Raw genomic sequence first — 26486 nt, 5'->3', positions numbered from 1 at the left:
CGTGGCATATCTTCACAAAGCTATATTTAATTATAATTTTCTTTAAAAGTATATTCATACAATTGAAGAATTTTTTGTACTAGGTATGTATATTCATCACACATTTTGTTTTACCAAGTAAGTTTTTTTTTATAATTTTAATTTTATCCCTTATATTGTGGCTAATGATTAAAAAATTTATTTTAAAAAAGTTACGGCTCAAGACCGTATAATGAAAAAGAAAACATTATTAAAAGAGAAATACCGATGCCTAAATTAAATATAAATATGTCAACAAAAAATTTCGACATTTTGACGATAAAATTTATGACGAATGACGATGCTTTCGTAAAATTAAAGGAATTTGGAAATCAAAGCGGAATAGAATTTAACATTGGTAGACAATATAAAATAAATATTGAAAATTATAACAAGATAATTACGATTAATAGATATATCTAAATTAATAGATGTTATATGTTTTTTCTCAAAACAAGAATTGGCATTTAGAGGGCATAGGGAAATTATTGAATCTAATAAGAAAGTTTAATATAATTACCTCTGTTATTTATTTAGTACGTTAGATAATCTATTAAAAATACATTTAAAGAAGTATACGGTTTTTACTGGCTTATCGAACAAACGAATACGAACGGGCTTTGACGCGCAATTAATTGATTGCCCCTGTAAGTCGGCTTCTTACAGAAACACAGCTTCCCTATCATCAAATGTCACGGCACGCCACTGGACCATACCATTAAAAGTCGTTGGATCATAAATAGAAAACGTGTTAATCACGTTCTACATTTTCAATGTAGAACTTGTAGTTAAACTTCCGAGTAAATAACATTAATGCTGGGCGCGGTTGACACGACAGTAACGCTGGGTACAGTTAGAACACAGAATAGATACACGTTTCTCGCACTTTTATACATACGTGTTATTAATAACGTTGGTTTGTAAACTGCTAGGATAGGAACACTCTACTGTCGTAGTCAAATGATATGTCCAGGGATACTCTAATTCTAATAAACTTTAAATAAGATTTTTATGAATCTTACTTTCCAGACGGCATACCTTATGGAAATACATTGTACTGTAAACACTGTTCACCTCTAAGGTTTAATTTTACACTGAGTTATTCAAAGAAATAAAAATCAATGGGATCGGTATTATATCTAAAAATCTTTTTTTAAAAAAAATTTATTTTAATTTTACAGTTATTGAATATATGATGGGATGAGTCATAAGTGCTTAGGACCACCGAAATCCGTAACAAGCCAAAGGCGAAAAAATGTCAAAAATTTTTCAACTTTTTAACTGTTTTTATAGTCACTTTTCTTCATTAGAAAAATATGCACCTGAACATAGGCTACCAGGCATAGCGTACCGATGCTTCCGGTAGGTAAGCTTGTGATCAAAGCGAATCTCGGATCAGGAGACACCCATTATCCCACAAACAGAGCGAATGAATGCCCGATTTGGGTAAACGTTGAAGAACTAAACTATAAAAATTTCATATGGCTTGCAGTTAATATGATTAATTAATAATTTTTACATTAATGAATGCGATATTTCTAAGTGATGATTTCGTATTTTTGTTAACGATCACTTGATACTTTATTTTATACCTGTGTTTTCAAATTTACGTCAATAAAAAATAAAAGCTATAACACAAAAACCTCGGTTACAAACATCGCCATCGCACATACCTACCCCTAAAATTACGTAATCGATCGATCCTCTTAATTGTACTAACAAGTAAGAAATAATGCAGCACGGAATATCGAACGTTGCGTTACTTTATTAATTACATTCGTAACATACAAGGCAGTGACGTAAACACTACGGTTCGCTTTGCAGCACCTCAGAAACAAAAATGAGCCTTTCTCTTACCCGGGAAATCTTAGCATTATGTAATGTTTTTATTAACACCTCACCTCTTCTAACCATTGCTCGCATACCCACCCACCAGCGCCGGATTAAGCCTCTAGCGGGCCCTAGACAAAATTTAAATTGGGGCTTCATTTAAATAAGTTGCTTCTAAACAAATCTTATATAATGTGACATTAGCGTAGCTAGCATGGGTGACACCCGGTGCGGATATCGTGGTGTCACCCCAAGTCACACAGTAGTGTCACCCTTTTTAACTCTTTTATAAAACACTATTAAATTGTAATATCTTCGCACTCGAGCAACTTGAACGCTACATCGAATATGCGATGTCGCGACGTATAAGTTTAGATTTAGAAAATAAATCAGAACCATACATCAGTACTATCACGAGAGGCGGCCATAAGAATATTTCTAGATGGTGCGAGAGATCTCGTGGCGCACATTACTTCTGACGCATAGGTACCTGTTGACCTTTATTTTTGTTTTATATATATAATGGCTAGTCGAGCGGAGCTTAGTAGGAATTGTTAAATACAGCCTTTTCTGTCCTATCTAATTTCTTAAATAATTTTTAACTCGTTTTGAAACAGAGAAATCTTCTGCACTGAAGCCGGGCCCCTCCGAATTACGGGCCCTAGACATTTGTCTACTTTGTCTATTCGATCATCCGGCCCTGCCACCCACCCATATCTGCGTTCGTAATTTAACGACAGCCTTACGCAAAATATGTCATTACAAATATATAGACTAATTTACTGTAAACAAAAGCATGTCTAGCCCTTTCCCGGCTGACGATCTACAGAACATTTTTGAGTGGAATTCGTCATGCGGCGCATTTTTTGGATAATTTTTAAATCGGGATATTTCGCTTCAAAATCGCGCTATGTTTAATCTGTTTTTTGTGTTTCATTAAAAACATATTACAGTTTACGGCTGTTTATTTTATACTTTAATACAAATTTAAAATGATATTAAAATTTGAAGTTTAGAAACAAAAAAAAAATTAATTTACAGAGAATCGCTGAACTTTTTGCATCTATTAGGTAGACAAATCTGGCTTCTTTTAAAGAAAAAAAACTTCATCTCTCTATCTAGAGCGGGGGAGAAGTTATTTCCATTATTTACACTACGGGTGCGTTCTTGAAGCTTGTTTTGTCGCGGAGTGGCTCATCGGACGGCGGACGTGTACGAAGCTTGTCACGTGAGCATTTGTCGGTGCTATTCGGTCACGTGACTACTCATCTCTGACGTCTTTCCTGATAACATTCTTTTTGCCACGAATTCGCTGAACTTTGGAGACATAACGTGATAGATCATAATATACTATAGTATTTTTACTGTAATTACAAACGACTTATTATTATTAATGACTAGATGAAACAGCAAAAGTAAAACCGCAGGCTAACGACAATAATTTTATCATGATATATATTATGATAATAAGTATTAATCAGATGCAACGTGAGATGTGTAATGTCTTAATGTAAATAAATATTGTACAATTTTGTTTACGACATTAAAGAGATTAAGCCATTCAAAAGCGGAGCAGAATTATTAGTTATTTATCGAATTATCATACGTTCTTATATGTTGATTTTAATCCATATTTAGAATGGAATGATGTTTCAATATTTTTATTAATGATGTCTCCAAAGTTCGAGCGAATTTTTCGCAGAAATAATAATTTATCAGGAAACACGTCAGACATTAGTAGTCACGTGACCGAATAGCACCGACAAATGTCACGTGACAAGCTCCGTATGCGTCTGCCGTCCGATGAGCCGCTCCGCGAGGAAAAGAAGCTTAAGCAATGGCGTCTTCGAACCGTGTACACTCGGTGAGTATTCCTACAATTATTCGTTTATAGCATACTTTATATGGATTATTCCCAAAAATTTATACGTGTTTTGGAAATGTTCGAGCGAATTTAGTCTAGAATTGATTCATTTTATGGAAGAAAACCTTTCAAACAGCCGAACCCCCTAAACTGCACAAGTGCCATTAAAAATTAGTTTTAATACAATATCGCAACAGAAGGCCCCACTAAATGTCGCCAAGAAAGTTAAGCAACTCGTTGCTGGATCATTTTTTTATATCGCTGAAGTCATATTTCAGTTGTTCTTTGGATGAAAATTAAACTTTTTTGAAAATTATTTTCCAAGTTTACAAAAAATAATTAGATGTGTCAACATAGAACTTTGTTGCTTGTTATTCGTTTGATTATATGCATTTTTTTTCGAAATTAGCACAATGTTGTTATAGAAAACAAATCATCACAGTTTGAGTGGGAAAAAACTGCAAATTGATGTAAAATGACGTGCATTTCGGGTTTAACGCCCCCTCTTCAGTCCTATTATATCAGATATATCGGTAAAAAATTATTACAAAAATACAGATTTACGGGATGTATTAAAATATTTAATAAGTGATATCCCAGTACTACGTGCCTTTGCTCATTCTAATTAAGTATCACTATTATCTATGTATTTTCTCTTATCCGTTACTTGTGTTAAAACTTACATACGTGGTACACGTTGTAGACTCTAATAAACAACTAACAAGAAGAATTGTCGTTTCACGTTACAGAAAGTGATTTTTAAAGTTTTTGTAGTAGTATAAACACATATGCAAAGATTGATTCCTGTATATTTTCCCTTTATCTGCTGTTATTCTTCTCTCAAGAAGACAATCTCGTGTTTTGTCACGAAATTAGAGGACTCTTGGAAAAAAAGGGTCTTCTTGAATATTTTTAAATTGATTGGCGCTTATTTATTGACTGCTCAAAACGAAGTTTGAAATGTGTTTTTTACGCAATGGGATCAAATACGGTTCAATACCAATTGCTCACTCGACGAAAATGAAAGAAGAATATAACACCATAGCTTAGTCTTGGGGAAGATAAAGTATCGTGAACATCAATGGGTAATTTGTGTAGACTTAAAAATGGTAAACTTTTTTCTTGGACAGCAAATTGGCTACGCCAAATATTCTTGCTTCTTGTGCCTCTGGGATAGCAGAGACAAAACACACCACTTGGTTAGAAAAGAGTGGCGTAAAAGAGAAAACATGGACATTGGAAAAAATGTCATTAACGACCCCTAGTTGAACGAGAGAAAATCATCATTCCTCTACTGCATATCAAGCTAGGCCTAATGAAGCAGTTTGTAAACGCTATTGATAAGAACAGATCATGCTTTGCATATATAAAGAAAAAATGCCTCAGTCGAGTACGGAAAAAATTAAAACACGAATATTTGACGGCACACAAATAAAACAACTCATTAACGATCCTGTTTTTAAAAATTCGATGAATGAAGACGAGTGAAAAGCCCGGACTTCATTTGTTGCAGTTGTCAGAAATTTTCTAGGCAAACAAAGCTGAAAACTATGTTCAACAGGTAAACGAGATGCTTAACAGTTTCAAACAGTGGCGTGTCGTCATTGGAAGCGGTGGAAGCGCTACTTCCACCTTTCAACGACTTTCTCTTGTAGTTTCTAAAATATAAATTTTCATATTTTAACGTAGTTTGAATTACTTAAAATTAATATTATATTATAACTGCATTATGTGTCTTATTACAAATTTCTATACTACATGTGAAATAAACGATAAGATTGCTATTGTATATTCGAATATCAGTGTCAGAATAGAAGCGCTTCCGAGACAGCTTTCACAGCGAGAATAACTGAATGGTGTAAAGCAGCCAGAGGGCATTGGCATATGCGCTTTACAGAGCACCAACCTCACCCGGTTTAGCTGGTGGAAGCTATAAACGTGTAACGCTTCCAACGATTCTATTCCTTAGCCACTAGTAGGAAACTATCTGACTAAGTGAATTGTTTAAGATTCAAAAAGTAAAGAGTATTCAATGTTATATTTATGTACGTTTTTTTGCAAAGTTATATTTGATTATAATTTTCTTTTAATTATACTGTAATTATATTGACAGATTTTCAGACAAAATCTTTAGAATTTTTATCACTTTTAGATGTTAATAATTTTAATATTATGAAAAACACTTTTTCCAAGCGTGTTTTAATTCTTCAAATTAAGTAAATTTTATGAGAAATTTTTTGATTTATCTAAATTACGTAGCGAATCGCAATATTTATATTCGTGTCCTGACTATATTGACAAGTAACTCATACATAAAACATATTATAATTACTGTCGATCTGAACAAAGACGTACTAAAGGAATTATATAATTTAATATAATTAATTTTTATGGTACCATCTACCGGTGGGTCTGCAGAGCGCAGTTTTTCGACCACGATGCAAATTCATACATTGGTCAGAAACTCTCGGTCAGAGGAAAAATTGTTGTCGCTAGCGTTTCTTTCGATAGAAAAAAAGCTTTTAAATACGTTGATGGAATCAACGACCAGCGACTTTTATGATAAAGTAATTAACGACTTTGCAGATAAAATCGTGGAGTTAGTTTATAAAAAATTCAAAAAACAAGTTTTTCTATTATTGTGTGTATCATATCAATTAGTGTTATGTATGTATTATTTGTATTTTAGAACTAAAATATATAAATTGTTTATTTTTGTCATTTCTAGTGTTTGTTTAAAATTTTTATGGAAATGTGAAGTTCGGGACAGGTCCGAATTGTCACGAAAAACGCGAAAACAACGGTTAATTTAGAAAAAAATTTATTAGTTTAAAAAAAACATAGGAAAAAGTCGTTTGTAGTCGGACACCCATTGTTTATATCAAACTGCGAGGCAGAAACCATAAATTGCGAAAGGAAGTCGTCCTATGATCGGTGGAAGATCGAATTCATCTTTGATTTTGACTTTTCTCCCGCTCTACGTAAGTCTCGTTACGTTTAGTAACCAGTGACCAACCACTCGGAAAGCGTGATTGAGGGAGAATAACCAATCAAAATGGACGAAAAAAAGAACGGAGATTGATATAATCCCCTGACAATCGAGGACAACTGGCACTCGGTTAATGTCCAAATAACCAAAACGTAGTGTGTCAACGCGTAAAAGAAAAAAAAAAACAGTTTCTTGTCTATTGTGCCAACCTGTAACCCACTTCGGACTTAGACCGTGTCCCTGACGCCAACAGAGTAAGTCTCCCCGTGCCCTACAGACTTGTCAATGCCACTGTCCTGGGGCCACCTCTGATCGACCATCGTAGAACCACATAGGATGTCCAAACAACTAATTGTCCTAAAGCAAACTATTTTGTACATAGTATATGTTTCTGTTTTGTTGACTTTTGTCAGATACGTCTCTTCCGCCACCACACATGTACAAATGGACCCTAGACCATCACTGATGCGCAATTAACTGATTGCTCTTCTTCTTCTTCTCTCTCCTCTTCTACAGGTGTTTGATATGGAGATTTTAGCTGAGATAGGCTTTTTCTCTGACTAGACATGTGTATATGATCGCTACGCGTCCGAAGACCCAGCCGTATATCGAAAAGCCTAAACACACGTGCGGGAAATAGTACTTTTGGGGAGGACTTTTTATGGGAAACTGGCCTCCAACTGACTGCCCTTGGAAGTCGGCTTCTTACAAAAACACAGCTTCCCTTTCAATCAAATATCATGGCATGCCACTGTTGGACATTTTATATTATTTATATTTGAGTGGATTAATAAAAAAATTATATAAAATTTTTAGTGTTTAGCAGGAAAGTTTTTTTGCCATGTGACGTTTACAGTCATCCCATGACGTTATGGTTGGCAAAAGATTTTGCACAGTGAACTTTTCATATCTAATTTACATAATTGTAATGGCAAATTACTAATCTTTGTTAAGCAGATTTTGTTATTCTGTATTAATTAAATTCATCGAGTGTAATTCAAGAATTCTTTGAAACTTAAATTTTTCCTGGAAAAACACTGAAACTTTTGGTCAGATGACATTGAACACGAACATTCTCAGTCTGTTTTATAGGTATCACTTCGCGTCATATTTCGTAGTGTGCAGTTCCGTGTTTCTCGTTTTTTTTCGAAGTTTAATGTGATAAATTTTTATTACGTGTATCGATACATTTTGCTTTGATTTTAACGAATAAAAAGTGGAATTTTCACTGTGAATATAGAACTTGTTTCAGAATATGGTTCTTCATAAAAAAAAAGTTGAGAAATAATTTATTTTCGACAATTAGCGAAAACTGATCTTTGAATATAATACTTCGATATAACTAAAAGTATGTATTATACACTTACTAATTTATTTGTGCATATAATTATCTAGTCCTAATTTCAAAACATTTATGTTTTTAGTGTTTATTACTGCGTTATTTAAACATGTATACTGATTTAGTGCTTTTACGTAGAGCTACGTCAAAGACCGATTGGAGGATTTTAGAAAAACAATTTGTTCTGATTATCATGGTTAGTGTTTGTGTATCGTTATACTGTAACTTACTTTGTTTTACTATGTTGGAGAAATAGGTCACTCATTAGATTGCTGACATAGACTGTGGCTTTTGCAGAATGCAGTTGACCCTCTCAGGGAAGTTTCTTTTAGGAAAAATACGGTTTTTTTTTTGATGCATGCCAATGACGAATATCGTTTTAATTTGTAAGATTGTGATATTTAGTTTTAATCGTCATTTCAATTTTTTCTTTTCACAATCCATTTGGAAATATGCACAGACTGACATCTATTAGGCGAATGAAGAAAGAAATGTTATTAAAACTTTCGATTTTTGAATGTATATAAGTAAAAGTCTGTTTTATTATTTGATTTCTATGAATAAGAAATATGACATATTTATTTCACTTAAGAATTTTAATTTAGAATAAAAAAGTAGAGAAACAAAATTTACGTAACAATGGTCATGGGACAGATCACATTTACTTCAATTTAAAATTTACTTATAGCAAAGAATCGAATATTTCAATATCTTGTTGGCTTGTTTTTTATTTTCCAACGCAGCTTTTAATCAGTTTGGCAGTGATTTCTATTGATAGTTCATCAATTTTCCGATCGTTGTTGTTCTAACGTGCTTTTTACGTCGATTCTGTTACTAATTTTCGGTTTATGATTTTTTAATTTAATTCATTTTAAAAATAATCGATTACATTTAGGTTTAAAATCTGTCTGTAATTCAATCATTTTTTTCTTGGTAAAGTACTTTATAAGACTTGTGTTTTGGATGAATATCATCACTAAAATGAAGATATTCGAGATGAGTAGTTTTACAGCAAAAGTTTTTACATTTTCTTATGAAATATATCGACACTTTCCATACATATTTCTATTATTAAACATAGCGATAGGCAATCTGCGGCTTGCGCCGCATAAAACAGTGTTACGCGACCGGTGTGCCCTCACTAGGTGAAAGGTGTGACGTGAACTTTTACATATTCTATTAATTTCAAGTTTTGTTTATATATTTTTATCACAGTTGCTGTGTTTCTTGTGCTTTTATTTTAAGTGTTAGTTCATACTCGTGATCTCAAGTTTGCTGAGGAGGAGCCTTAAAAAGCCCGAAACTTGTACAAAACACAAGTACATGTATCAACTGAAATAAACTTAAAATGAAGATTGCCAAGTGTTCGTGTGTCTGAACTTTATAGTGTTCAAGAGACAACAAATTTTCAAATAATTCACGAATGACACTTTATCAGAAACAATTTCAAATTACCAGAATCGATTTCTGAAAAATGTATTCGTCTTCGTATTTTAGTACATGTGTACACTTTATCTGTAAATTTTAAAATAGAATTTATACAGTTTAAAAAACCTAGCCTAGAGAATACAAATTTAAATCACTTTACAATGTATATTAAATATGAATTTGTCTGATATTTAATATGGTTTTATTTTTTCTATTTAGTTAATCTCCACCCTAAAAATACACAACACAAACAAAAAGGGGAAGAACGAAACTCAATCTTTCAACAATGAAATCCATGACTCACTCTTAAAAATTTACACGTTTCAACGTTGTGAGTTTTACTTATTGAGGAGTTATGAGGGAAGTATACTTAACATGAGTCTGTAAAATACAATGTTCTTATTATGTAAATATTACAGAACTTTACATCTAACAATAGGAAAGAATAAGAATACGAATAATACATTCTAGTATTAAAAAGTCATATAAAATAAAATTTTATACAAGTTACCTCATGAATGTTGTTATTACTTTCAGTTATTCTATGGATGAAACACAGCTTTGAAGAAAATATTGTCCAAGATTACAGAGAAAACTGAATATGAGAAACACTGCTTTATTCACACCAGTGCACCTTATTTAAAAATATAAAAGAAGCAAAAGGTCTACTGCAAGGATATAAACAGAAAATTCATGAAGATATAGATACATTTGAAAAATGTTTTACAGAAATTTTTGCTTTAATATGTCGTTTCTGATTAGCTGTTCTTGAATATATTTATATACAAACATTATTAATTTTAAAATTACTTTATTGTGTTTTGATGCAGAAACTTGCCTTTAGATATAAAAATTATTATTTAATTAACTAATAATATTGATTTAATTATTGTTTTTATTTTTTTAAACAACCTATTATATATTGATGAAATATTATCTAAAACAATTTTTTTAATTGCAGAGAAAGGAAACCAAAAGCAATTTTCGTGTAAACACTGTAAGAAGAATTTCAAAACTAAACAATATTTGCAAAGGCATAAAAGAATCCATACAGGGGAAAAACCTTACAGTTGTGACGAGTGTAAAAAGAACTTTACACAAAAGTCAGACTTAATTAAACACCTTCGAATTCACACTGGAGAAAAGCCTTACAGTTTTATTTATTTATTTATTTATTTATTTAAGCATTCTGGTACAAAGACCCTGATGCGGGGATAGAACAAAACAAAGTATACATAATCTTATAAAATAACAAAACATATTTCACAAATATATTCATCAATTGTAATAATTTAAAATTATAATTGCAAAATTTATAAACTAAATCCAAATCAGAAAATAAAACTTAAAGAACTACTTGGGAGAACTATCCGAAAAAAGAAATTAGCAACCAACAAAGCTAAAACTTACCTAGAAAAAGAAAAAAACAGCAATTCAAACCAATTGTTCAAAAGAAAATCGGATAGTCTCCCAAGCAGTCCAAGCAGCCACAGATTAAATAGTAGGCAGATTACGCCCCGAAACGTAATTTACATAAATAAGCACAGCTTTCGCTTTAAGCCTAAAAAAGCAATGAAAAAGAAATCGAAAATCAAATATACAATAAACATTATGAAATAATCAATTTAACCCTCTTTATGAAAATAAATACCTTAAAGAATAAATCAAAATCAGAAATAACTTTTTTAAACTGATTAAATGAAAAATTGGGAACCCCAAAAGTCTCCTCACGTAATTTTGACAAAAGAGGACAAACAGCAATAATATGAAATGCATCCAATGGTAAGTCCGCCACACCACATATGCAAATGTCCCTTCTGTAATTACATAAAAAACTTAATGAATTACATCTTATTTGCATTAATACGGCCATAACATTAGAAGAAAAATTACTATTATAAATAGAACAATCAAAAAAAGGTTTATTCAAACTCTTATACCATTCACAATAAGAACTTAATAATATGCCATGATTCAACTTCAAAATATAATTATCAAAATTATTTAACTTTAATAAATAAACACTATTAAAATCCTGTAACAAATTATCAAAATCGATTCCATTCCTTGAACAACTAGCCCACCAATACTTCGACAAAGGCAACTGAACATGTTTCACAACATAACGTAAACAAATCTTACTAAGGCGTTCTTCATTTAAACTCAACGTTCTAAAAATCCAATTAACAGATTTGTTCAGGATCAAACAAGACAAAGGAATCAATGAACATTCCATAGACACTAGATAACTAGGAGTACACCTTGGAAGCCCATACATTCTCTTAACAAAAGTAGTTAATACCGTATCCAAACTCTCCGCCTGAAACCCCCACACCTCCGAAGCATAAAGGAGAGATGAGCCCACCACGGCATTAAATAACCTTAACCGATCCTTCAAATTACACAACTTAGCAGACTGACACATATGAATAACTTTGTCCATTTTTATCTCAGCATTAACTTGACAAGACCTCACATGTGTATTAAAATAACCATTACTTTTAAAAATTACACCTAAATACTTATATTGAGATACAACCGAGATTGGAACACCTCGAAACCACCATTTGTCAGCCTTAGAAGCCTTACCACCATTTCGAAAAACCACAATTTTTGATTTAGCAAGATTCAATTGTAAACTATTATCGCTTAAATAATTATCCAGAAGGTCAATCGACCTCTGTAATGACCTCGGAGAATCCGCCACAATTACCACATCATCCGCATACGCTAATACTTTAACAGACACCCCACCAACAACTATACCATCTCCGCCGGAATCATCAATACAATTTAATAAATCATTTAAAAATAAACTAAAAAGAATAGGGCTTAAGATACAACCCTGTTTAACACCCTTATCAGAAAAGAAAGGCTGAGAACAAAAATTCCTCCATTTAATCCTAACATTCGAACCACTATATAACTCTGCCAATAAGGATACAAACTTAAAACTTAATCCAAACTTTAATAATTTCCTCCATAATAAATCCCTATCAACAGAATCAAATGCTGATGCTAAATCTATAAAAAAAGCATAAACCTTACGCCGTTTCCTACTTAGTGTCTTAGAGATAACAGTATGCAAAATAAAAATATTATCAACAGTAGAGTAACCTGCACGGAAACCAGCCTGACTCTCTGACAGAATATCTCTCAAATTCAACCAACTAATTAACCTGTAATACAAGACTCTACAAAAAATCTTAGAGACACAACACAACAACGAAATACCTCTGTAATTAGTAAGCACCGACCTTGAGCCACCCTTAGGCACCGGAACCAATAAAGAACTCTTCCATTCATCTGGAATAACACCAGTTCTCAGAACCTTATTAAAATTATCTAATAAACAGAGAAAAGCACTATCAATTTTCCAAAATTCAGTAGGAATACCATCTATTCCAGGAGCACCGCCAACAGTCGACTTACTTAAAACGACTCTAAATTCCTCCTCCGAGATGCAAGAATCCAATATTTCGTTTGACCAAGTCACACAATCATTAAAAACCACTAAATCAACATCATATGGACTTTCAGAGCCATAAAGGGAGAAAAAATAACTAAACCAATCAAATAAACTAATATTAACCTTAGCATAATTTCCTCTTGCTTTACATAAATTCCAAAATAATCTATTATTTTTATAAAAATTTTTAACATTTTGTAACCTTTTACAAAATTCTTTCTTCTTTGCTAAACATAATTTTTTTACCAAACTTCGGTATAACACAAAAACTCTCCTCTGAGCCGGCAAACCATTTTTCTTGAACTCTAACCAAGCTCTATTTCTGGCTCTAATCATTAATCGACAATCCAAGTCAAACCAATCATTAATTCCAACCATAGTCTTTTTCCTTTGAGTCAATCCTTTCACTTTGGCAAAATCCAATATCACCTTACTTAGCTCCAACAAAGATAAATTGGGAGTCTGCTCCAAGCAACGCCACAAATCAGCGGACAACGACTCCAACTGACCACTGTCCCAGAAAATCCTCTGGTAACAAGTACCAGAACCGCCCAAAGAATCTATGGCACGATCTTCCAAATAAAGTACTATCGGGCAGTGATCGGACCAAAAACAACTCTCTACTCTAAAACATTTAATACAGTTCCACACAGAAGGAGTAACCATTCCCAAATCAATTACTGAGGACCCTCGGTTAGAAACAAAAGTAAACTCTCCCGCTTCATCACCAGAAGCACGACCATTTAAAATTATTAGATCATTATCTGCACAATACTCAAGAACTTTCAGTCCTCTCACATTCATATTTACATCTTTGGAGGCTCTACTTCTCTTATTAACAGCAATACCACTACTATCACATATATTTGTCGAAATCACATTATCGTTACCAGTCCGTGCATTAAAATCACCCAACCAAATCCAATTCGATTCGTCGACCTCAAACCTGGACAGTACATCAAAAATTTCTTGCCACCTTTGTTCCTGCATATAAACAAAACCAATATTAAACTCTCCTAATGGTAGCAGAATATTAATCAATACAATATAACTATCCCTATAAATAATATTAAATTTCAAAGATGATTTAATGCAAAGCAACCAACCAGCCATAGGTCTACCCCTACTGTGAGCCCTCAAAGCATCACCAACAATACAATGATATTCTCTTAATTCCTCCCAATAGCATCTGCTCCCACCCTTAATAAACCAAGTTTCCGATAAAAAGACCACATCATACTTCAATAAATAATTCCAAAAAGACCGCGGTTTATTACCAATCCCAGCACAATTCCACGCCATGATAGAAAACACAGAAGACATTACTGGTTGCTATGAGATCGGCACCACCTTAGCTGATACTTCATCGACTTTATACCGAACTCCATCTACCAGTAACTTATCATAACTTAACCGGACACTTCTTGCTCCTTCTTCCCTTTTTTTCTTCCCAAATACTCTTAGGTTGTATCTAATATCTCGCAAACGTTTAGAAAAGTCATCATACACGAAAACATTAAGATTCCGATTCTCAAATACAGTCTTTTTAAACCTCAATTTATCACTAAAAGACCCAAATTGGCAAATCACTGGTCTGGGTTTATCTCCAACTCTCTTCCCAACCCGATACGCGTTTACAATATGCAACGAGGATAAATTTAATGTATTAACCGCAAAAGAATTAATAGTGTCAAATATTTCCAAAGAAGTCTCCTCTTTCCTCTCTTCCAATCCGTGGATAACAACATTGTTCATCCTTCTCTGATTATCCATAATATCCAGTTCTCTCTCAAAAGAAGAAAATTTCGTGAAAATTTTATCCATATCCAACGAATGCCCAACACCGGTTACCTCCCCTCCAACCTTTGACTCAACCACCCCCAACCTCATCTCGAAGTCAATCAACGCCTCATCTACATTCTGAAGCCACTCTGTCAGATGATCCAGTCTTCTGATAAATTCATCAACCTTACCGTTCAGCGAAACATGCAATCGCAATAGAAGCCTAACTCCCTCTGTCACATCAAAATTTGAGTCCTGTAATAAATTCGCAATATCCTCTTCACCAGAAGAAGTCTCACCCCTAAACCTAGCTGTTGATCGTTCAGGAACGGTTGGAGAAAAGGTCTTCCTCTTCCGAGCCTGGGACATAATTATAAACTAGACTTACCTAGAAAAAGAAAAAAACAGCAATTCAAACCAATTGTTCAAAAGAAAATCGGATAGTCTCCCAAGCAGTCCAAGCAGCCACAGATTAAATAGTAGGCAGATCACGCCCCGAAACGTAATTTACATAAATAAGCACAGCTTTCGCTTTAAGCCTTAAAGAATAAATCAAAATCAGAAATAACTTTTTTAAACTGATTAAATGAAAAATTGGGAACCCCAAAAGTCTCCTCACGTAATTTTGACAAAAGAGGACAAACAGCAATAATATGAAATGCATCCAATGGTAAGTCCGCCACACCACATATGCAAATGTCCCTTCTAGAAAAAGAAAAAAACAGCAATTCAAACCAATTGTTCAAAAAAATCGGATCCATACTGGAGAAAAGCCTTACAGTTGTGACGAGTGTAAAAAGAAGTTTACAGACAAGTCAAACTTAATTGCACATCGACGGATCCACACTGGAGAAAAGCCTTACAGTTGTGACGAATGTAAAAAGAAGTTTACACAAAAGTCAGACTTGATTAAACACATTCGAATTCACACTGGAGAAAAGCCTTACAGTTGTGACGAGTGTAAAAAGAAGTTTACAGAAAAGTCAAACTTAATTGCACACTTTCGGATCCACACTGGAGAAAAGCCTTACAGTTGTGACGAATGTAAAAAGAAGTTTACACACAAGTCGGACTTAATTAAACACGTTCGGATCCATACTGGAGAAAAGCCTCACAGTTGTGACGAGTGTAAAAAGAAGTTTACACGAAAGTCACACTTAATTGCTCACCTTCGGATTCACACTGGAGAAAAGCCTTACAGTTGTGACGAGTGTAAAAAGAAGTTTACACGAAAGGAAAGTTTAATGGCACACCTTCGGATCCACAACAGACGAAAGCCATGTGAATCTTAATCATATGTACTGTACAATGATCGAAAGATGTAAGCAAATCTGGTTTTAAATTAAAATGATTTTCCAATTTCCGAAAGCTTTAACTAAGAAACATTACAGTATTCAATATATAATTAAAATGTTTAGTTTAATATCACTAGTTGGAATATTCATAGAGAGATGGCAGTATTCATCATTAACTATTTTCCAGAACTTAATTTGTCGAGACGCATTGCGGACCTTAGCCCCTCTTCGATTGGCTACACAATAAATCATAAATATACATTTTTTTTTACATAGTTTTCTATTATGATAACTAAAGGCATACCATTACATCTCGGAGTAACATAACATATGATAATCGAAAATACATTCAGTTCACTGTTGAGATTGTACTCGACTTTTTTGACCCGCAGTCCGGGAAATTTGTAAAAAAAATTTCGCGTTCCGGTGGATTTTTAGCAAAAACTTTTATTGAATGTTACAATTTACTTCTGTAGTAATTCTTTAAAATTATTATTATCGATACTTACAATAATATTTGAATGTAAATACACGTATACCTCGTCTTACGTCTGTAATTTGTTTCAGGAGAGGCGACGTAAGTCGAATTTACTTGTGTAATTACGACGTAAGTCGTAGTTTTGACCTACGTCGTAACGAATCGCCAATAATGGAGGAAACGCCAATAATGAGCAGTTAAAGACTTCTAAATAATACGACAACACACACACATGTGTTTTCATGTTTCGTTCTCAAAAATTTATGATGATTATATTAACATTTACTGTAAATATACATATTTTAATATGATTTTGTGCTTTTAACGCTTTTCTAGTGATAGTACAACTTCAATATTTGTGGCGAACGGATGTAAAGTCAAATAAAATGACGAACGTGATTTTTATTTTTCCATATACTTTTTTTGACAAACGACGTATAATCGAAAACGACGTAACTCGAGATATACCTGTATGAGTAATTATTATAATTATTTTATGTAAAGAAATCTTTCACAAACATCACAGAAAACCACAATAAAATCACAAAAACATTGCATATAGGACACAATAAAAAATCAGTCTTATGATTACTAAAAAATGAAATTAATAATATTTACTAAAAATATAATTTTTATTGTTTTTAATTATAATTATTAATAAATAAACCTTTGACAAAAATTACTACAAAAAATCGTAGAAAATTATTTAAAAAATCACAAATTTATTGCATATTAGGTACACAACAAAAACATCCATCACATGAGTACTAAAAAGTATAAATTTAATATTTTTGCTTATTTGGTATACATTGCTCATGAGAAGGTTGCTGCTGCTCTTCTATTAACTTCTCAATTATGGGTTGTAAATGAGTCAAGCCGAGTCAGAGCAGTGAAACAAAGGAAAGTCGATTTATAAATATATTTTTTACTAACTGGGCGTTGCTCGGCAAAAAGTAACGATAGTGAAGATTAAGATAAATACATAATATCCAATTTTACTCGTTTTTACAAAACGCAAGAATTAGGTTTCCCCCGTTTTTAGACTAATTAGAGAAATTTTATATGGGTTTAAAAATATGTTCGATTTACGGCAAAAACGCAAAAAACTGCATCTGCACCTGTAAATCCTGCACATTGCTTTCTCTTTACATTTCCGTTGCTACGGAATACACTTGTTTGATACCCACGTGGTACTCTACGACTAAATCGCAGTGAAAAATAAAAAATTGCAGTAAAAACAGTACAGTACAAGCGGTGTTCTTTAGGATAAGCCTTAATGCTTTCCTTCTCCCCCGCTGGGGAATTTCGAAAAATCCCTTCTTAGTGTACATTCTCGTGACCTACCCTATTAAAACGCAAAAGACTGTATCTAAAATAATATAATAGAAGCCGAGTTATTTACGGTTAGCCTTAATTCTGTCCTTCTTTTCTGCGGAAGGGAGTAGAATTTCGTGTGATATCTTTATAATATTAGGTATATAAATCCACGCACGTATTCGAGTGCAATGTTATAACAAAATTTCAAAGCAATCTGTGAAGAACTTTCGGAAATTTAAGATTTTAAGCAAATGAACATTTACATTTTTATTTATATAGATTCTATATAAATAAAAATAAGTAATCTTTGAAGTAATCTTCTATATTATAGAAGATTACTTTAAAGTTGAAAATACCACTTGGCATAAATATGTTGTTACGAAGGAGACTAACATTTTCATCGCTTTCTCGTATAGAGATGAATAATCATTTTTCGCTTTGATCCAAAATTTATCTATAGACATTGTTGAAACTTACTTTTATATTTGCCAAATCCAGTTAAACATATTGTAACGAACGTCTAGCAATAAATAACGTTACACTTTTCCGAGATATGAACATGCGATGTACTTTTTCTAACACAAGAATTTTTCTTCAGTGTTGTGCTAAATATAAATTACGTAAATTTAAAATTCGTATAAAACATCTTTTTTCATGATTTAATAAATGAAAATTTTATTATCGTCATTATTTTTTTAATAAGAAATTTTTAACGCAGAGCAGTAAAAATTCTCCGCAAATATGTCAAGAATTTTCGTGAACCGGCGGTTGCGAAACGCTGCATTAATGTAAACATTAATTATTTTATAATTTGGATTCGGTACTATTTTGTTGCGACAAATGCAGACAATATAATTAAGACCAATAGTTCTGATACAGTAAACAATTATATAAATTAATCATTAATGTCAACAGTTAACGTTATTTATGCTAACTGTAATTATCTTTTCAACACAAATGTAGTAAAATTATTGGTAAATAGATACATTGTGTAACTACCTTGCAAGCAAACATGGAATAGGCTGTAGAACTTCCAGACATTTTCCTGCTGTTTAACTACTACATAATATACATATTATATAATAAAATATTATTAAATTTTTCATACGATAACATCGACTCCACAGATTGAATTCGATCTCGATGCCTTGTTATGCGTCATCGTTCTGAAACAGAAACACACTAAAGTTTACATGGTGCTTGACTCATAGGCCATATCTGTCATCAGAGCGTATCTTCAAGTAGAAAGTTTTATCATCCCAAACAAACCCACACTTGGAATCGATGGAGTCACATTATTTCCTATATGCATTCTAGTGAGGCCGATTTGAAAATAATAAAGACAGTGACTTCATGAATCGATGAAATCGTCACCAAATTTTTGAACAAGTGAGCAAAGCAATCCGGGAGTAGGGCAGTTAGGCCGAAAGAGGATGAGAGGTTTGAAGGTTGTCCCATCGGCGAGACTTTGAGCGGAGTGAACGAAGTCAATATGTGGGACGAGAGGGTCAATTCGTCACAAAATTTTTGTTATACAGTAGTGTATATTGAAAACAAGTAGAGAAAACAAGTTGGACCGCCTAGAGCGGCCCTACAGTCTGTTTACTTTAACCTAGAGCAGGGATGGGCAACCTTTTTCTATGTAAAACCAGGAACACACATGCGTAAAATTCGGCATAAAATCTAGTATAAAACAGAAAGCGTAAAAATTTTTCTGAATTTTGGCTGAAACGTAACTGAAAAATGAGTAGAGCATGTCTCTACTTTTCTACATAGTAAAAAATTTTATGCCAAAATTCCTCCAATAAAGAAGTCTTTTTTTGACGTCAAAGTAGACACGTTGTTTTAATTCAAGCAATGGCGGCAATGATTGTTAATCCTACAATTGTGACGGTCACAAAAAAACAAAAAATCAATGAAATAGAAGAATTCGCCGAATCCGTTCGACCTCATCACTGTCTCTATGACAAAAAAGTGTCATATATAAAAACACTGTGTATAAACAATGTATATGAACGGCCATAGGTGCTAAATTTAAAATAACAGGTAGATCTAGTAGAATCGATGGTTAACACTTTCTTGACCGTTTGATACGGTTTATTACCTATGGTTCCAAGATGGCGGCTCGTCTCCGATCCCAGCAATCAGAAGACAGGGAAAAGTGGGACGCACGTTCTAACCTAACCTAACCTAACCTATTCTAATTATTCTGTTGGTAATAATTATGGTAATTTAGTAGATAGGTTAGGTTAGGTTAAATTAAAACGTGCGTCCCCACTTTTCCCTGTCTTCTGATTGCTGGGATCGGAGACGAGCTGCGATCTTGGAACCATAGGTAACATTAACCGAATCGATATATAGTATTCAGAACACACGTTCTTTATTTCGATTCGGAATACAAGTCTATTAATTTCAATTTTCTAAATTATTGCAGAGGCAGAGGAGACAAAATGGAAAGTGCAAAGAAACAGATACATGCGAGAAAAAAAATTAATAAAATGTAGCACTGTAAGTGGCAGTGGTAGTGCAGATATATAAAAACCGAAATGGGAATTATTTCCTTTGATGGATAATATTTTGGGTGGATATATTGGCTGCACAGAAACGTGAATATTAATGCATTTACTTTACTTTACCAGAATCTACTTGTAAGACACTTTACCATCATTAACTAAAATAAATGTTAATGAAAGGATATTGGTTTTATATCATTTGGTTGGTCACTTGATTATATTAAAGTAGTAAAGTAGAAATTATAGTAAAATGTAATCAAACTCGTGTTTAAACAAATCTTTTCTATGACATCATTTCTATGATTTGAAAGTTCTCTCATATAGTTCAAACGATTATAAATGACTTACATTTCCTGTCAAATTCATATCATTAGATATCATTTATAATTTACAATTGATTTCAAATGTTTTTATTAGGGTAGATAGACCTATGCCTAATCTGTAGACTTACTGTAATAAGTTATTATCTATATCTAATTAATGTTATCTATAGTTAGTTATTGTATATGTATATATATAGTTGCTATTATTACCTATAAGTACAAGTTATTATTTGAAGAATATTTTGTCTTAATTTTATCATAAATTATTTATATGTGGTAATTCTTTTATTTCTTTTAGTACCATAAATAATGAAACAAGACTTGAGCACTAAACACAAGACCGTGTTATGTATTAAACACTTGGCTTTTTTCCACCTTTATTAGTTAAACTAATAAAGGTGGAAAAAAGCCAAGTGTTTAATACATAACACGGTCTTGTGTTTACTAATAAAGGTGGAAAAAAGCCAAGTGTTTAATACATAACACGGTCTTGTGTTTACTAATAAAGGTGGAAAAAAGCCAAGTGTTTAATACATAACATGGTCTTGTGTTTAGTGCTCAACATACAATAAAACACGGTTTCAAGAACATTAAAACAAGAATTATTGAAAATGTTAATTGTAATTGTTTTGACACGGACTCAACACAATTATTACCAGTAAATTTTTCCCAAATGACCAATGATGTAGAAATTCTTGATATTAATTAAGAAATTGAGTCAGATCTGTAAGTCGTAAATAAACAAATAATAATAATGATATTGATGAAAAAGAATAAGATTTTCAATGCATGGATTTTGTTTCAGACTATATCAAAGCAGTGACTCGAGTAAAACTTTTGGTCAACAAAAGAAAAGAAAAAAACCAGATACCTGTTCTATTAATCAGGATTACTACAGTAATGCTTTATTATTATCATCAACGTCAAGTGCAATAAATAGTTTTTTGGATAGGAGTTGTAAGTTCAAATTTATGAATATAGGCAAAATATAGTACAAAACAACGACAGATTTAAAAGTTATTTTTTTTTTAAATTTTAGGTTCTGTGTCAGAGCCCGACAACATTGATTTATTTAGTGAAGCATTAAAATTAAGATTGAAAAAATTGGATGCAAGATATCAATTCAATGCAAAAAGAAATATTGAATGATTAATGTTAGACCTTGAAGATCAAGAGAAATATTTTATATAATGTAATTAGCCTCTAAGTAATAAAATAATTTTTCAAAGTTTATAAAATTGTTTTTATTATTACTAATGAAGAACTTAAGTAGTTTATACTGATACTAATAATTACAACTATTAACATATACAAAATGAATTGTTTAAAAAGTTTTTTTATAATACACCTGGATATACCTTGCTATTCTGCTATTCTGCCATGGTACAGATCCTTCATTACACAAGTAAATAGCCAGTTCATCACGCAAAGATTTTGCATGTATTCCATGCATATTAGATCCAAAAGAACAATGTGAAGAATTAATATTTCCATTTTGATGCTATATACCTGGTTGGAAATTAAAATTATCATCAACATAATCAGAGAAGCCTGGGGTATTGTAAATACTGTATTTTATAAAGGCATTATTTTAATGTATTCAGTGTACTCTATTGAACAAATTAATTACGCGGCCCGCGTTGTCATTGTCTCAGTTATGTGGTCTGCTGTAAAAAGAGTTTGGTGAGCCCTACGTGTAATCCATCCATTTTAAGCATGAAATAAATGCGTTATGTTTGTAAATTCGGTTTCAGTGTGAATCTCTTTGCATCCTGCAACCGCTACCACCCATACGTCAAAAGACTTCTCGCGTCATCCTTACAGATCGCGGGAAAAGCGATTAGAAGAGTCGATGCGCATTTCTAACACATTTTAAAAATTCTATATATCTTTATGTACAAAATTTAAAGAATTTTTAAAATGTGTTAGAGTGGTCATTCAGTGTGATAAATCCTGTGAGGTCACGTGTCAACTCTTCTAGTCGCTTTTCCCGCGATCTGTCAGGATGACGCGAGAAGTCTTTTGACGTATGGGTGGTAGCGGATGCAGGATGCAAAGAGATTCACACTGAAACCGAATTTACAAACATAACGCATTCATTTCATGCTTACAATGAATAAATTACACTCAAAGCTTTCCAAACTTTTTTTTACAGCGGACCACATAACTGAAAGAATGACAACGCGGGCCGCGTAATTATGTGATAAAATCTTACGTAAGATAATTTTCGTAAATTTCTAAACTAATTCTAGACTAACTTGACTGGAATATTTCCAAAACACGTGTAAATTTTTGAAAATAATCCATATAAAATAGGCTATAAACAAAAAATTGTAGGAATACTTACCGAGTGTACACCGTTCGAAAACGCCATTGCATAAGCTTGGTTTGTCGTGGAGTGGCTCATTAATCGGCGGACGTGTACGAAGCTTGTCACGTGACATTTGTCGGTGCTATTCGGTCACGTGACTACTCATCTCTGACGTCTTTCCTGATAACATTCTTTTTGCCACGAATTCGCTGAACTTTGGAGACATAACGTGATAGATCATAATATACTATAGTATTTTTTATTGTAATTACAAACGACTTATTATTATTAATGACTAGATGAAACAGCAAAAGTAAAACCGCAGGCTAACGACAACAATTTTATCATGATATATATTATGATAATAAGTATTAATCAGATGCAACGTGAGATGTGTAATGTTTTAATGTAAATAAATATTGTACAATTTTGTTTACGACATTAAAGAGATTAAACTATTCAAAAGCGGAGCAGAATTATTAGTTATTTATCGAATTTTCGTACGTTTTTATATGTTGATTTTAATCCGTATTTAGAATGGAATGATGTTTCAATATTTTTATTAATGATGTCTCCAAAGTTTAGCGAATTTTTCGCAGAAATAATAATTTATCAGAAAACACGTCAGACATTAGTAGTCACGTGACCGAATAGCACCGACAAATGTCACGTGACAAGCTAGGTACGCGTTTGCCGTCTGATGAGCTGCTCCGCGAGGAAAAGAAGCTTAAGCAATGGCGTCTTCGAACCGTGTACACTCGGTGAGTATTTCTACAAATTTTCGTTTTTATCATACTTTATATGGATAATTCCCAAAAATTTATATGTGTTTTGGAAATGTTCGAGCGAATTTAGTCTAGAATTGATTCATTTTATGGAAGAAAACCTTTCAAACAGCCGAACCCCCTAAACTGCACAAGTGCAATTAAAAATTAGTTTTAATACAATATCGCAACAGAAGGCCCCACCAAATGTGGCCAAGAAAGTTAAACAACTCGTTGCTGAATCATTTTTTTATATCGCTCAAGTCATATTTCAGTTGTTCTTTGGATGAAAATTAAACTTTTCTGAAAATTATTTTTCAAGTTTACAAAAAATAATTAGATGTGTCAACATAGCACTTTGTTGCTTGTTATTCTTTTGATTATATGCATTTTTTTCGAAATTAGCACAAAGTTGCTATTGAAAACAAATCATCATAGTTTGAGTGGGAAAAGACTTGCTTATTGATGCAAAAGAACATGCATTTCCGGCTTAACGCCCTTCTTCAGTCCTATTATAACAGATATATCGGTGAAAAATTATTACAAAAATACAGATTTACGGGATGTATTAAAATATTTAAGATAGGCGTACAGAGGTTTACACCAGCATTTCTCAACCTGGGGGTCGCGAGAGAATAATGAAATTATTTTATGAGAAAAAATCATTTATTATAAACTTATAAATGTTTTACTTACAATATGTACACATGTAAAGAAAAGAAATTAATATGATGGTTGTATTTGTTTTTCATTTTTCTCCGTACATGGATCAAATTACAAAGAGCACGTACACATCAAGTTGAAACTTGTAAATCGCTCATATATGTAAACGTCATACATGTATGTTCGTACCCGTCGTGAATCTTAGTGTTGCCACATTTATAAAATCGCTGACCCGGACGGCAGGTCAGGTTTGATCGAACAGAAGTTTCTGACGCCTGCGCAATGTCATTTTACATTGCGAAGAATAACGTGCATACCGATTCTAAATCAGTTACGCTTAGGGACTAGGGACTTGCGTAGGAGTAACGTGTGTAACCTAAATTAAGAAAGAGCAGATAATTTAGCTATATAAAAGATGTGTACGGACGTACAAGCAAAAAAGAAAAAGGTCTAGAGGCAGGTTGTGCGTCACACGTCGGTGTAAACCAGCGGTTCCAAACCTTTTTTTTGACCAGAGACCACTTTGATTTCATTGTTGTTAGCAGGGACGACAAGGTTTAATAAAAATAAACTGTGTCAATCTAAAAATAAACTTTAATCAAAAGTTTTAACATAAGTAATCGTTAAACTCAAGAGTAACATGCTTTAACAGTACTATTATAATAGAAAACATAACATTTTTAGTAAAAATTAAATTCTGTTCGTATCAATGTGGGAATAATAATTTAAAATAAATAAACGGTTTACATCTTTCGCTGACCATATTTTAGCTGTTGCGGATTACTGGTTGGAAACTGCTGGTGTAAACAGAGTAACATAGCGGAATGGCAGATGAGTTTCAGTGAGTGTGAGGTGTTTTGCCGTTCAAATGGTGTAAATTTATAAAAATATTTGCAAGAGCTTTGTTTCATCGTAATTTCACAATTTCTTCGAAATTCCCGGACAAAATTAATAATTCACCCGGACAATGAGTCAATTCCCGGACTGTCCGAGTGAAAACCGGACGGGTGGTAACACTAGTCGCTATAAATGCAACAACATAAAATAATAAGAATAGTTGTATCACATTTTTTATACTGTCGGTATTTTCTTAATATATAAAATTAACGAGATGTGATTATATAATATTTTTAAAAATTTACATTTTTAATTACAGTCAAAATTCATTTATTAATAGTAAGGTATTAGTAATAGTACTGTTATTATACCTTTGGGTGGGGGTCGCAAAATATTAATTATTTATATTTACTATTTTGGGGGTTGCAGAGCTAAAAAGGTTCAGAATCTCTGGTTTACAGAATAAAATATAATTACTAAGATTATTATACTGTAGTTGCAAATTGAGTGATCTTAGCGGTCAGTATAATGATCTTAGGTAATTATATTTTATTGTGAAAACCTCTGTACACGTATCTGAAATATTTTAATACATCCCGTAAATCTGTATTTCTGTAATAATTTTTTACCGATATATCTAATATAATAGGACGGACAAGGGGCGTTAAGCCCGTACTGCACATCTTTTTGCATCAATAAACCAGTCTTTTTCCACTCCTGTGTTCCTGTGTGATTTGTTTTCAATAGCAACCTGGTGCTAATTAAAGAAAAAAACATGATATTTCTTATTTCAATCATATTCATTGAAAAATATAGCTTTTAATGAAGATAATCGAAATAAGTTATATGTTTTTTTCCTTAACAATTTTACTAAAAACATTCTTTTTTAAATTGAACATACATGTTTAATTAATTTCTTGTTTATATCGTTCGATGTGATATTTTCTTTAACGATATGAAAAAGAAATCAAGTCAACAAAATTTATGCCCAATTTAAAAAAAAAATGTATTTAGTAGAATTGTTAAATTTAATACATTTCACGAGGACAGTCGAAAGATTTGAGTGTATAAATGACACCTACATAGTGAAACTGAGAGAGGGCTTTATGACAAGTCGAACAAAGCCGAACAGTAGGAGGAAGAGGAATTGAACTTTAATGGAAGTCCGTTTTATTTCATTAAATTTTATACAGTTTATGCATATTATTATTCATATGTTAATAGAAGTTTGGTGGGGATTTAAGCTTTGTTAGACATCCAAAGAGG

At 32.6% G+C, this 26486-nt stretch overlaps 1 protein-coding gene across 1 annotated transcript in view; it reads left to right on the top strand.

Annotated features, from left to right (window-relative positions):
* Positions 1–10389: 10389 nt before the first annotated feature.
* The window catches only part of LOC136970578 (zinc finger protein 850-like), a gene marked incomplete at its 5' end in the record, with an annotated part of 121331 nt that continues 105234 nt past the window's right edge, over positions 10390–26486 (top strand). Inside the window, 2 exon segments of the mRNA XM_067265027.1 lie at positions 10390–10621; positions 15395–15958. Of these exon segments, the coding sequence (XP_067121128.1) occupies positions 10390–10621; positions 15395–15958 (796 nt within the window).

The sequence above is a fragment of the Centruroides vittatus genome, unplaced genomic scaffold (assembly GCF_030686945.1).
Source record: "Centruroides vittatus isolate TY-2023 unplaced genomic scaffold, ASM3068694v2 contig_2033, whole genome shotgun sequence".
Taxonomy (NCBI): Eukaryota; Metazoa; Arthropoda; class Arachnida; order Scorpiones; family Buthidae; genus Centruroides; species Centruroides vittatus.
This window is presented reverse-complemented; position numbering and strand designations above follow the sequence as displayed.